Below are 11,293 nucleotides of genomic sequence, written 5' to 3' on the forward strand. Positions count from 1 at the left end.
CGACTTGTTATAAATATGGAGAAATTAAAACTAGAGACTGGTTGACTAAACATTCATCTTAATTATCAAAATGGTTGCCAATTCATGGTCTGATGGTGGCTGAAATTACGTTAGACACACAACCTTTTCCGTACTGATCGCACTACCTGTGCCAAAAATAGTTGTAATGTCACAGATGTGATAAGATGTACATGGTCTGATTTAACATGACAGATGGGGCATCAGCAATGGGTTTTGACCTTCTCATTAAAAGAAAAAGAAATAAAATACACAATTAAGTTCGGGAACAACAATGTAGTGGCCAGGCTGCATGAAGAACTGGATGAAGGCGCCGTGACTTTGATGTGCTGTCACTGAGGATGATAAATGACATCCATGCTGCGGAAACAAATAGGTATAGCTGACACAAATGCTCTTCTTATTTTCAATTAGACCTGTTCATATTGCGGCTCCATTGAACGTCCACAGACGAAATCAATAACTCACCCCTGCAGCACCTTCTCTACTGACAGTTGTATCAGTCACCTTTTTCCCTGTCCCGCTAGTTAATGTAAATTCTTTTTTAAAAGTACCACTGTAGAAAAGCAAATTTTAATTTTATTAGGTCAGGAAGATTGAAAAGGGTCTACTGTAGTGATATGATGGATAATACAAATAACTTGACAGGGAGAGAGATGTAGAGATGATTCCAGCAATTTATTTCAATGAACAAGAGAACACTTCACAAGATTGCATCAGCAGAGGTTTATGCATAGACTTTGTTTCTGAAAATATTACACACATTTTTTTTAATAACCTCTCTGTACTTCCATAAACACCTTTTTGTATGGCATTCTTATAAATTCTTCACTTTTTGGTGTAGAACTTATGTCAGATTTTAATGTCTTTGTTCCATTTTTTTTGATATGTTCCATACATCAGCTTGAAAAAAGACTTTAGTCTGAATGCCACTGCACTGCGCACACTACAAGACACTGTCATCACTATGGCTGCATTCAAAAATTGAAAACACAACTGTTTTTGAACAAAAATACAATATATTGAAATCATGTAGCAGCAATTCCAGACAGGGAAAGAAAGAAAAGGACAACAAACTGTAGGCTAAATACAGCAGAAGCTCAGGCAAGTTGGATTAAAGTTTGATTAAAACTGGCTGAAGTGAAAAATGGATGTTGAGGAACAAAATACACTGTACATCCAGGTTGGTGATTTTCACATAGCAAACAAACCAAATCTGAACCAGTTAGATTTTGATCAAAGCATAATGTATGTTTTTTGTTTTTTTTCATTAAAATTATAATTACTGATGCAGATGAAAGGCAGAGCTTATGGCATTAAGATTTAATTCAGGAGTTGGCTAAATTCTGGTGGATGAACACCCCAGCTACATCCATGCTAGGTCCAAGCTGTCCCATTAACTTGTGTTTAGCTATTCAAAGGATCCAGTGGGCCTGCAGTACAGGCTGTACACTTATCTCTCAGGGAGTCGGTCCATGGAGGGGCGCTTTCCTCTGCAGTGTTAGGCCTGGGACAACAAGTAGATAAGTCTTTTATCAGGTTAGCTTTGGAGAGAGCTGAGGGAGCCGTCACTGTGCTGCTGACTACATATTCTTGTACATGGAGCGATCTCTGGGTAGCTGGGGCTGGTTTGCTGTCAGCTTGAGGTGGAAGTGGTAGATGGTGAGTATAGTGATGATTATGAGGCCCAGAATGAGGCCCAGGATGAGGGGGAGGGTCTCCTCCAGGCGCTCCCGTTGGTCGGTGATACACTGGTAGGCTGCAGACAGTGGAATAATGAAGAGAGTAAAAATTGGTGTGTAGATTCATTCAGAATCAATGTCTTGTAGGGATGAGTGATAATTCCATATTCTTATTTAATGCTTTTTAAAGTGCATAATTGTGTTATCTTGACATTCATCTTATATTGGGGCTACACATATATATTTTTTAAATGCCAATGATTGGTTAGTCTCTTTAAAAAAATCACAATCTTCTAAACCCCAAGATGACTTCAAATTCATTGTTTTGTCTGACCATGTTTTTAAACAAAAGAAGTAAACTGATTGTTTTTCCAATGATCAACTAATAGAGCGAACAATTGTTTTATTCTTAAATTTCAAACCATAGTTTAAAATAACTAATTTTGGCACACTTGTTAAAATGTAATTCATTTTCGTTTTTTCACTGCTTTAAAAATAAATGCTAAAAAGCATAATACCAATGCAACATAACTATTGTAAATGGGTGGTATTGATAGTTCCATAGTTTATACTTGTACCATATGCTTTGGTCAACAGTACAAAATGTAAACTATTTAAAGCTAGTGTTTATTGTGACAGTAATTTTACAAATAAACCCTACTGTAACGCTTTGTTGCTGTTAGGCCCAAACCTATGGCCTGTTAGTATCAGTTGGGGTGAGTGTGAGTTAGTGAGAGTGTGAGTGAGTGGGAGATAGAGATATTGTACTTGTAAGGACTGGTTTAAGTTTATACTGTTATTATGAGGACAATTTTGACAGAGAATCACGACCATCAGCTTGGAATGCTTTTTTCCGGTGCCATACATTTTTCAAATTTTGGCTTAAATTTTTTTTTTTTTTTTGGTAATTTATACAGTCAGTATAAGAAACTGTATAATTGAGTTTCCTTCATCTGCTGTGCTCAGTTAAATGTACAGTAGTGCATACACAAAAAATTTATTTTGCCATGTGTGTTTCAGAGGAGAGGAACACAATTGGCTGCACATTTTGTGTATGGTTTAAAGTTGAAGGTGCTGCTACTGGTGGACAGCAGTAACGCGCACCAGGAGGGAGGAAGGCAGTGAAGCATAGCACACCCTAGTTTACAGCAGCACAAAGCATTCTTCCAAGGTGATGGCTTCAGAGGATGGCCAGGTACATAGAGTATGTCTATAAAAGCTACATTGAGGGCAAGGATATGTCTGCAGTCAAAGTCCTGGCAAACCCCATTCCCGCTCTCCTCTTATCTCCTTTTGTGTGCGTGTTTTGTGGGAATGAAAATCAGTGGCAGTGTTTGTCAAACGTATAGCTGGTAGCCTGCCCTTACGTTCACTGAACATGAAGTCAGAGGCGATGTCGAAGGGCTGGATCTGGACATCGTACATGGAGACAGTGATGCCCTTCTGGTGGTCACTTGAGATGAGGGTGAGCGTCTGCTGCGCTGTACACACGTAGGAGCGCCCCGCTGGGGTCACCAGAGCCGACAAGCGGTGGGTGCTTGCTGTGTGCTTCCCAGCTGAAGAGAAAGGACAAGTGGTAATTATGTAAGCGGGAAGGCTTTTTCATACAGGCCAGTTTAAAGTTGCTGTGTATGTATCCGTGTATTGCACCTCAATTCAGGCCTATGACAAGACATGAGTCAGATTAATAATTTGAATTTTGAAATAGTTGAATGCTAATGTGAGGTGAATTGTCATCAAAGCAGCAGGGATTTAAATGTGCTAAATAGCTACTGTACAAAAGCTGTACGCGGGAGACTCACGGTTGTATGAGTTGATGAAATGCGATGTGTCCGAGGTGTCGTAGACGAACTGGACCTTGCTAATCTTCCACACCTCAATGCCTTTGTCACGGACCTCCTGCTTGGTGCAGAGACACAGAACAGCGTCAAACCGGACTCTCCGCTAAACGGGGAGGGCAGGTTAGTCTGCAGTCGGCAAGCTTGAGAATCCTTAACTGCTGCAATAATGACTTATTATCACGAGCGCAGTCATTTCTTCTCCTGAAACATCTCCACATTATTTAGGAATTTCTACCTGAGAACAGTTAAGATACTTCCGCTGCTAAGGTTGTTTATACCGTTTAAGACACTAAACAGAAGATGCTGTACTCATACATGTCAATTTCTTTAGAAATAATAATAATAATAATGACCTGAAATGTAGTAAGACGTGGGCTATATTATTGTGGCACATGACGATGTGTTGGAGTCTTTATTTCCAACTTTTTATACAGCGTATGATGACGCCGTATAATGCATTACAGCAGTGTCCCCGGCCTTTTCTCGCCCACCTTAGAGAAGTAGATGCCGAGTGTGTGGGCGTTGTTCTTCCAGGTTATGTGGATCTCTGACTCCGTGCTCCCACATTTCCCATCGATTTCTGCACTGCGGGGCAGAGTGAACGACGCCTGCTCCGTGATCAGCTGAAACAAAGACAAACGTTGACAGACGCTGACTAAATGTTGGGAAAAGTCTTAGCGCTGCAATTTGACGCACGAACTTGAACTGTAACTAATATCGCAGAAAACGGGGAGGGTATTAAAATGAGTTTTTCTTACAAAACAAAGCAAACAGTCACTTGAATAATTAGAAAAGTTTGATCCGCAAAAATAACATCGTGATAGTGGAACTCGTTGAAACGTCAATATGTTTCGCACGGCCGCGCACTACAAATTCCAAATGTATTTCCTGTGAATAAGAGCGGAAACAATCGGTTTGAATAAATTTACTAAAAATATTTTACAAGTTTTCAGTCTTTCAACCTCTACCCAGATGGGACCCAGCGTTTAATATCTCCAAAAACAAAGAAATGCAGCTACGGCTGCGAGCGTGTGATGATACACAGGGGATCCCTTACGTCTATCCCGTTGAGCGCGAGCACGTCATATGGCACGAGGAATTTCACAGCGAACTCCACCATCAGGCAGGTTGTGCCGTTCTCCCTGACGGCAAAGATGGCTTTGTCTGGGTTGTTGGAGAGACCAGACAGGTTCTCCCCTTCCTGCTCCGCCGAAACGGACAGCGCGAGCACACCTGGAAACAAAGGAAATCGACAGAGCATCAAAGTTAAAAGTGGAGACAATTAAATCAACCAGAGAACTACCAGGGCGCACGTACACACACACTGACACGCGCACAAAGTGAAACGTGCAGAATCAGCAAAAGCGGAGACGCAATTGGCTGCTATAAGTTTATCTGAAGGTCTTGCACGTCTTCAGATCAGTTTCACATCACCTCTGCTCCCTCACGACGGTCACATTTAAGCTGAAACCCTGAGGACTGAAATCTGCAGTATCGGAGCAGCAAAAGCAGACTGTGGCTGCAGCGCAAACAACGCCAGTAAGTGAACTCTTCAACTCGGATCATGTTAGCACGACTTTTGGATCGGTGAGAAGGAAATGCCAGGTATGCTTATTCGGTAACACATAAGAACACGCACATACCCTCCAGCGCACCTAAACACACGCAGTAGACACACACACACACACACACACACACACACACACACACACACCGCAATGAGGAGTCACGACAACTGCACGCACACACATACACTTACCAAACAGGCTGAGCAGCAGAGGTCGGGCGCTCTCCGTGGTCCTGAAACCGAGTCCTCCCATTTCTTTAAGCTTCCCTGGCGCTGAAAAAATTGGCTAACTGACTGGGCAGCCTGTGCTGAGCCCGCGAAAAGAAAAGAGAGAAAGATTGAGAGGGGAGGCGGGAGAGGAAGAGGAGGGATTCCTGTACTCAGCGCCCAGAAATCACGATCATAGCGAATGCAGCAAAAAATGTCTCCAGGTTGGACGTGGCTGGCTCCTGGCTGCCCAAGCCCCTCTCAGACAGACAGGTCTTATCCCAGTGACAGCTGCACGACTGAGTTCCGTTTACTCATTATTAACGTCATAAAACGGTGTTCCTACGTGAAAGGAAAATGTCCGTTCATTGAAATTTTCCCCTGTAAAGAAGGACTCGGTCTCTGTTATTCCCGCAGTGCTGTAGTCTCCATCTCTGAGGTAGCAGCTGGAGGTTGGGCTGAAATGATGCATGTCTGGAGGGAAACGCAGACAACACTCCCCCCTCCCTCTCTCTCTCAAACTCTACTTCTCCAAGGTTGCACCTTAGCCTGTGAGGATGAAAGCTGCAAAAACCCATTTAATCACAAATCGACAGAAGTTCTTTTTACTTCAGTGTTGGGTGGAACGAAACTATATAGCACTTACTATATAAACTTGTCTTTGTCTCAACATCTTGACAAACGGTTCTCATTTGTGACCAAGGTGAGCCTGGTACGATTAGGGCAGCGCATTCGTTTGTCTTGCTTTAGGAAACTTAGTTTTTAGTAACATCTGCTGTTCACCACTGATTTAGGATCAGTCTTAAATAACTTTTAGGCATCTTTCCTCCGTGACACCGTGTTCACGTCAGATACTGAGATTACTGAATGACACAAACATGAAATATCATAGCATCACACAAGTAAAGCATCACACAAGTCTAAAGCCTTCCAATTTATTGCACACCACCCCCAAATCACCTTCGACGTGACCCCACCCACTCAACACAGGAGCACCCACTTTCACAGAAACTAAAGTTACATATGAAGTGCTCTTCAGTCAGTAGCTGTAGCATCTAACAGGAAGGTTCTGGTATTTACTCAGATTTTATGCAAAGACATTTTTGTACTAATTGCACATGCTTTATTGCGCAGCATTTTAAAGCGTTTACCCGTTTTTACCCCCTGTCCTTCAGTTCACAGCTTTGCGATGTAAAATGGCAAAAACTCACTATATGGGGTTAAACTGTAAGGAGAAAGTGAGACATCGGTCATGTTGCAGGCAAGGTATTGAGTTTTGAAGGTCAGTGAGATGGCGAGTGAAGTGATTATCACAACTTATGGCTTGGATTTAACTGTAAAGGCAAACACGTTTTACTCACGGCGAACTATGGACTTTTGAGAGTTTGGAATTTGAAATGAGAGTCAAACTCGCACTTTACGGAGCTGATGCTGTCCATGCTGGGTTTACTCCCAACCTGAGGATGCTTTCCTGTCATGTCCTGAGGAAACGTTTCTGACCGCGGGATTCGCCCGGAACTCAACACCGGATCCTCCCCAAGCTCTTTCACGTCTTTTTTAAACTCCGGCGAAGTAAATCGGCGTAAAAGTTTGTTGCTCAACACCGAGAAAGTTGGAGTTGACGTGGATGAGGCTGGTGCGCTAACATGAAAAGCATCAGCTTTGCAGGGAGACTCTTCGCGCCTTGTCACGGTTCTGGATTTTCGCAAAGGCACCAGTGCGCGGTCCGGAGGTGTTGGGCTGAGGATACTTCTTGGCAGACTACATCTTTTCTGATAGTAGCTGTCATGAAATCTGCGCAGGCCAAACTCTGACATTTTCCATTTTTCCGTTCCAGATTCACTCTCCTCTTTGCGGGCAAGAATTGGAGTCAGTAATATTCCCAGGGCAGAGTGCGCACTGGGGGTAGACTTGTTTCTGCTAGGCCCGAGGGAAAATAAAATAGATTTTTGACCCCCCTCACAACTTAGTGTAAGAGGGGGCAGAGGATTATCAGGTTTGGCCAGCCTTTCTTCTCTCTCCCTCTCTTTAGGGTGCCTCGAGTTGGGAAAATGGTTAAAAGCTCGCTGAGGGGGTTTAGGTGTTAGGACTCCCGAGAAATCCAGCTCCTCTGGTGTCAAAGAGAAACAGGCATTCTCTCTTTCAAACTCCCCTATGGAGTCCATCGATGGCAACCGACTCTGCTTTATCCGAGGCCTTTGCTGCCAAGCGCACTTTTTAACCACTAGACATGCTTCGTGATGACATGTTTGGAGGATCTCCAGCTTGTTCACCAAATGTCCAACTTTCCTCTCAAAAGTGTGGTTTTCGTCACCTCTGTCTGGCAGGACAGTGCCTGCTTGACACTCACGGCCCTTTTTTGTGGTGTTGGTGAGTGCAAAGAAGCATTCTGTGTGCCCGAGAAACTTTGCCACTTCAACAGCTGAGTTGCCAACTTTATTTTGCCTATTAATCTGAAGACCCAATCGCTTGAAAGCTCTAACTAAAAAGTCGACAACGGAGGAGTGACCTGCTGCTGCGGCGTACATTAGCGACGTGTTCCCACAGGAGTCCTCAATCTCTGGGTCTGCGTTGTTTCGGACCAGGATCTTCACAGCATCCAGGTAGCCTTTCTCACAGGCGTAGCTAAGCGCGGTGCGCCCGTTGGCATCTTGATAGTTGACACTGGCGCCTTTCTGCAGCAGCAACTCTGCAAACATGCACCGAGTCTGTTCTTCCGGTAACAGCATAGAGGAGATGAGGGGAGTCTCTGCGCTCTTTGTTTTCGAGTCCATGATTTCACCATCCAAGGCGTCCCGAACAAGCCTCGCTAGGTGGACTTTATCCTTGGACATTGCCTCCAGGAGGATCTTGGTGCCCGTTTGCTCGTCAGGCTTCCCTTGAGACTTGAGCATGATTCTGAAATGGAGTAAAACCTTTTTAGAGAGAGGGCTATCTTTCTAATATTTGGAGAAGGTTTGGAAGCCTGTCAAACCCAGCAATCAAACCTTTTATATGGGGAAGGGGAAGCCACGCAGTTGCCGGGCAACGCAAACCCAATTACGGCGCTTTGTTCCTCTTTATAATGGAAATACTGCTTATCATGACAAAGAGCTCCTGTGTTCAAGAGTAGATCTGGGATGTCGATTTTTCCCGCACTTGTTAAATGCGATGAGACAGAGGTGAAATCTATGTGTGCGTGGGTGGTTTGTTCACGCGCACTCACGCTGTTGGCAATAAACCTGACACAGTATGACCCCCTCTTGAGACACTGTCAAAACACAATAATCCAATCTGAGGAAAACACATTGAGGGGACACACAGTCATTACTGCTGGCATCAGAATAACGTCCTAACGCTGCAAAAAGAGGACTGATATTCGTAGAAACATGTGGCAGTGGTGTTAAAACCCTACCCGAAATGTATTTATATATTGCCTTCACCCGTTATTGTATTAGCACAGCTCCAAGAGAACACACATGAGCCACGTTTCCCATTTTAAACCTGTATTTATTGGTACACGTACTATAAAACAGTATTAAAGGAGCTGAGTAACAACAGTATTTTCATTGCTATAAGTTCAACAATACAATATAAATAAAAAACGCACAGTTTTTTTTGACAAGCTACAGTAACAGAGGGGATACAGGAACTCAAATCCATTACGTTGCTCTGCAAAAATAATTATTTTTTTTGACAAACTAGAGAGCCAAAGGTTACATATAATCACACAACAAAAACATTTAACTAGTGCAAAAAGCCTCTAACAAACAATCTTAAACTGCACATTATATCTAATAAATATATATTCATATATTCATTTATATACGTCTTCATATAAACCCCTTAATTTGGCATTTTATCATTAAAATAATTTAAACGTCCTAACAGACAGAGTGGCACATTTGAAAGCGATGGAATAAAATTTAAAAGCACTTTTACTCATTTATCTCTGCACTACATATGTGGTGAGAGCTTTATACAGTGTTGTGTGGTGCAGTAAGGGCAGACTGTAAAACAGAAGAAAACCTATAAGAAAACCCAGTGGTTGACAGACTTCTTTCCCCAACATACAACAGACCTGCTCTATCCCCCAGGCCTTTGCATGACAGAGCACAAAAAAGTAAATTAAACTACATACATTCCAGTATATACAAGCACATCCTGTCTACCCTTTACATGAATTACAGCAGAAACAAAAATTCTTACAAAAAAGGCCAACATATCTAGGTGTTTTTATATAATTATGACTGTCAATTTGGTCAATCTCATTCAATGTTGTTATGCCATAATATCTAATCATACAAATATTGCCATATACACATAATTACTTTGAAAAAAAGCCCCATTTCTCTCATTGCAGGGGCTATTTTTTTATTTTATTCCCTACCCCCCCACCAATTATTACATTTATGTAAAACCATTTGGGACACAGCAAGATTCAGATCTTGTCTGAATTCTCTGCTGTCGATGGTGTCATGGCGTAGCCATTTTGTAGGGTCATTTTGCCTGACCAAATCCAATCAGGGAAATGATGAAGATTACAAGATGAGGTTGCTAAGGTCCAGTCAGGATGATGTTAAGGTGTTAATACTTCACTGCAATGTATTGAGTTGGAAACTGACAAGACTCCATGGCTTTGATTTCTCTTGGCCACTGATGGCCAGTTAATCAAGTTTCTATTAGAGCAAACTTACTGTGCTGTATGGGTTTATTTTGTTACCAGTTAATCAAAGATTTAACTCAATTTTCAGTGTTTAGATGCAAAACCCATTAATGCAAAGCCATTTTGATCTTACTTAACCTTGTACTTATTATATAAAGCTCACTGCCTCACTGTTTAGCAATAGAAAAACGTTTACATAAAAAGGAACATTTTGGTTACCATTACCTATTTTCTTCTGGTTTCTTTCATAAACTTATCCTGAGAATTATGCACACCTTAAACTTTGAGGGAATCATGTGTTCATCATTTTGCATAGTATACAGTACATGATTTTGAGCCTCAAATGAGAAGTGTAGAATGTTGATTAAAGAGTTTTGCAATTTTAAACTTGTGGAAATTGAGCATCAGTAATTTGAAAAACTACAACAGAGTGTCATGGCATATTTAAGTGCAAGTGAAGCATTTTTTTTATTGTAATTAAAAATTGACTGCAAACTTGGTCTTGAGGTGAACCTCCATCCCTTGTGGTCCTTTTACTATCATTGACTAAACAAGATTTTTTTAAAAAAGTCTGATTTATTATAATTGTTTGTTGTTTTTAATAACAAAAGTCAGTAATACATTTATTTTTTTTTCAATGCCAAACAACTCTCAGGATTAGGTGACATGGGAGAGAGCCAGTCCTTCATACAATGATTTTTTTTTTGTTGTTGTTTGTGTTAAATACATTCTTACAGAAATACAGAAAACCTACAGTAGTGCACTGCTACATTGTCCACATTGTTATCATTGCCTATCACATACAAAGTGCTCAGGACAGGAATGCTGTGTAGTGTACACAGTATGTTTTTAACAAAGTTTATTCATTTGTGCTGAAATGACAAAATCAGTACATATCCCCTCCTCTTCCACACTATAAGGGTTAACCAGATACAGAATCTGTAACTGGTTTACAGTCAAGGGCCCGGATATACTGTACCGTCATCTGACCCATGATTGAAGGTGTTTGTGCAAGTGTCCACCGACAGCTGCAGCTGTGTTGCCCATAGGACGCAGAGAACATTGAAAGACTCTACTCTCTAATTGGAGAAGGCAATGTGTCTATGTTGCTTCACCTTCAAGGTGACACTTCCATCTCCCAATCAGTGGTTAAACTCCTTGTCAAACAATAAGCACCAATGGCTCAGTGGTATAAAGTCAGTTTAGGATGCAAAAGACAGGAAGTAATTGTGTGAAGAATTGTGTGTGAAAATGACCTAAAGTAAAGATGGTAATACTGGCAGAGGTTTTGTCTCTGGGTTGTATAGGGCTTTCTGTGATGGAGTATTGTGTG

The 11,293-nt window shown here is 41.8% G+C and overlaps 2 protein-coding genes across 3 annotated transcripts; both read right to left on the minus strand.

Moving 5' to 3' along the window:
- Positions 1-677: 677 nt before the first annotated feature.
- lamp5 (lysosomal associated membrane protein family member 5) lies at positions 678-5,733 on the minus strand. 2 transcript variants are annotated; one of them, XM_067482596.1, is made up of 6 exons: positions 5,301-5,733; positions 4,599-4,774; positions 4,033-4,164; positions 3,503-3,599; positions 3,068-3,256; positions 678-1,777 (listed from the first exon to the last, which is right to left on the minus strand). In XM_067482596.1, the coding sequence occupies exons 1-6, from the start codon at positions 5,359-5,361 to the stop codon at positions 1,602-1,604; spliced, it is 831 nt and encodes a 276-aa protein (XP_067338697.1). In that variant the 5' UTR covers positions 5,362-5,733; the 3' UTR covers positions 678-1,601. The 2 variants fall into 2 exon arrangements, with proteins under 2 accessions (XP_067338697.1, XP_067338695.1); XM_067482594.1 differs by having other exon boundaries at positions 3,503-3,602.
- An 8-nt stretch (positions 5,734-5,741) lies between these two features.
- LOC137102761 (ankyrin repeat domain-containing protein 33B-like) lies at positions 5,742-8,443 on the minus strand. Its single transcript, XM_067482592.1, has 2 exons — positions 5,962-8,443; positions 5,742-5,879 (listed from the first exon to the last, which is right to left on the minus strand). Exon 1 carries the CDS (start codon positions 8,207-8,209, stop codon positions 6,683-6,685), a length of 1,527 nt encoding a protein of 508 aa, XP_067338693.1. The 5' UTR covers positions 8,210-8,443; the 3' UTR covers positions 5,742-5,879; positions 5,962-6,682.
- Positions 8,444-11,293: the final 2,850 nt, after the last annotated feature.

This window comes from Channa argus, chromosome 17 (genome assembly GCF_033026475.1).
Source record: "Channa argus isolate prfri chromosome 17, Channa argus male v1.0, whole genome shotgun sequence".
NCBI classification, from domain to species: domain Eukaryota; kingdom Metazoa; phylum Chordata; class Actinopteri; order Anabantiformes; family Channidae; genus Channa; species Channa argus.

What these genes read in the sequence shown, in the direction of transcription:
- LOC137102761 (XM_067482592.1), bottom strand. Translation starts at nt 8,209, where the DNA reads ATGCTCAAGTCTCAAGGGAAGCCTGACGAGCAAACGGGCACCAAGATC.
- lamp5 (XM_067482594.1), bottom strand. Translation starts at nt 5,361, where the DNA reads ATGGGAGGACTCGGTTTCAGGACCACGGAGAGCGCCCGACCTCTGCTG. An exon ending in TCTGCTGCTCAGCCTGTTTG is followed by an intron (nt 4,775 to 5,300) that starts GTAAGTGTATGT and finishes CTTTGTTTCCAG; the next exon opens with GTGTGCTCGCGCTGTCCGTT. An exon ending in TCGCGCTCAACGGGATAGAC is followed by an intron (nt 4,165 to 4,598) that starts GTAAGGGATCCC and finishes TCTTTGTTTCAG; the next exon opens with CTGATCACGGAGCAGGCGTC.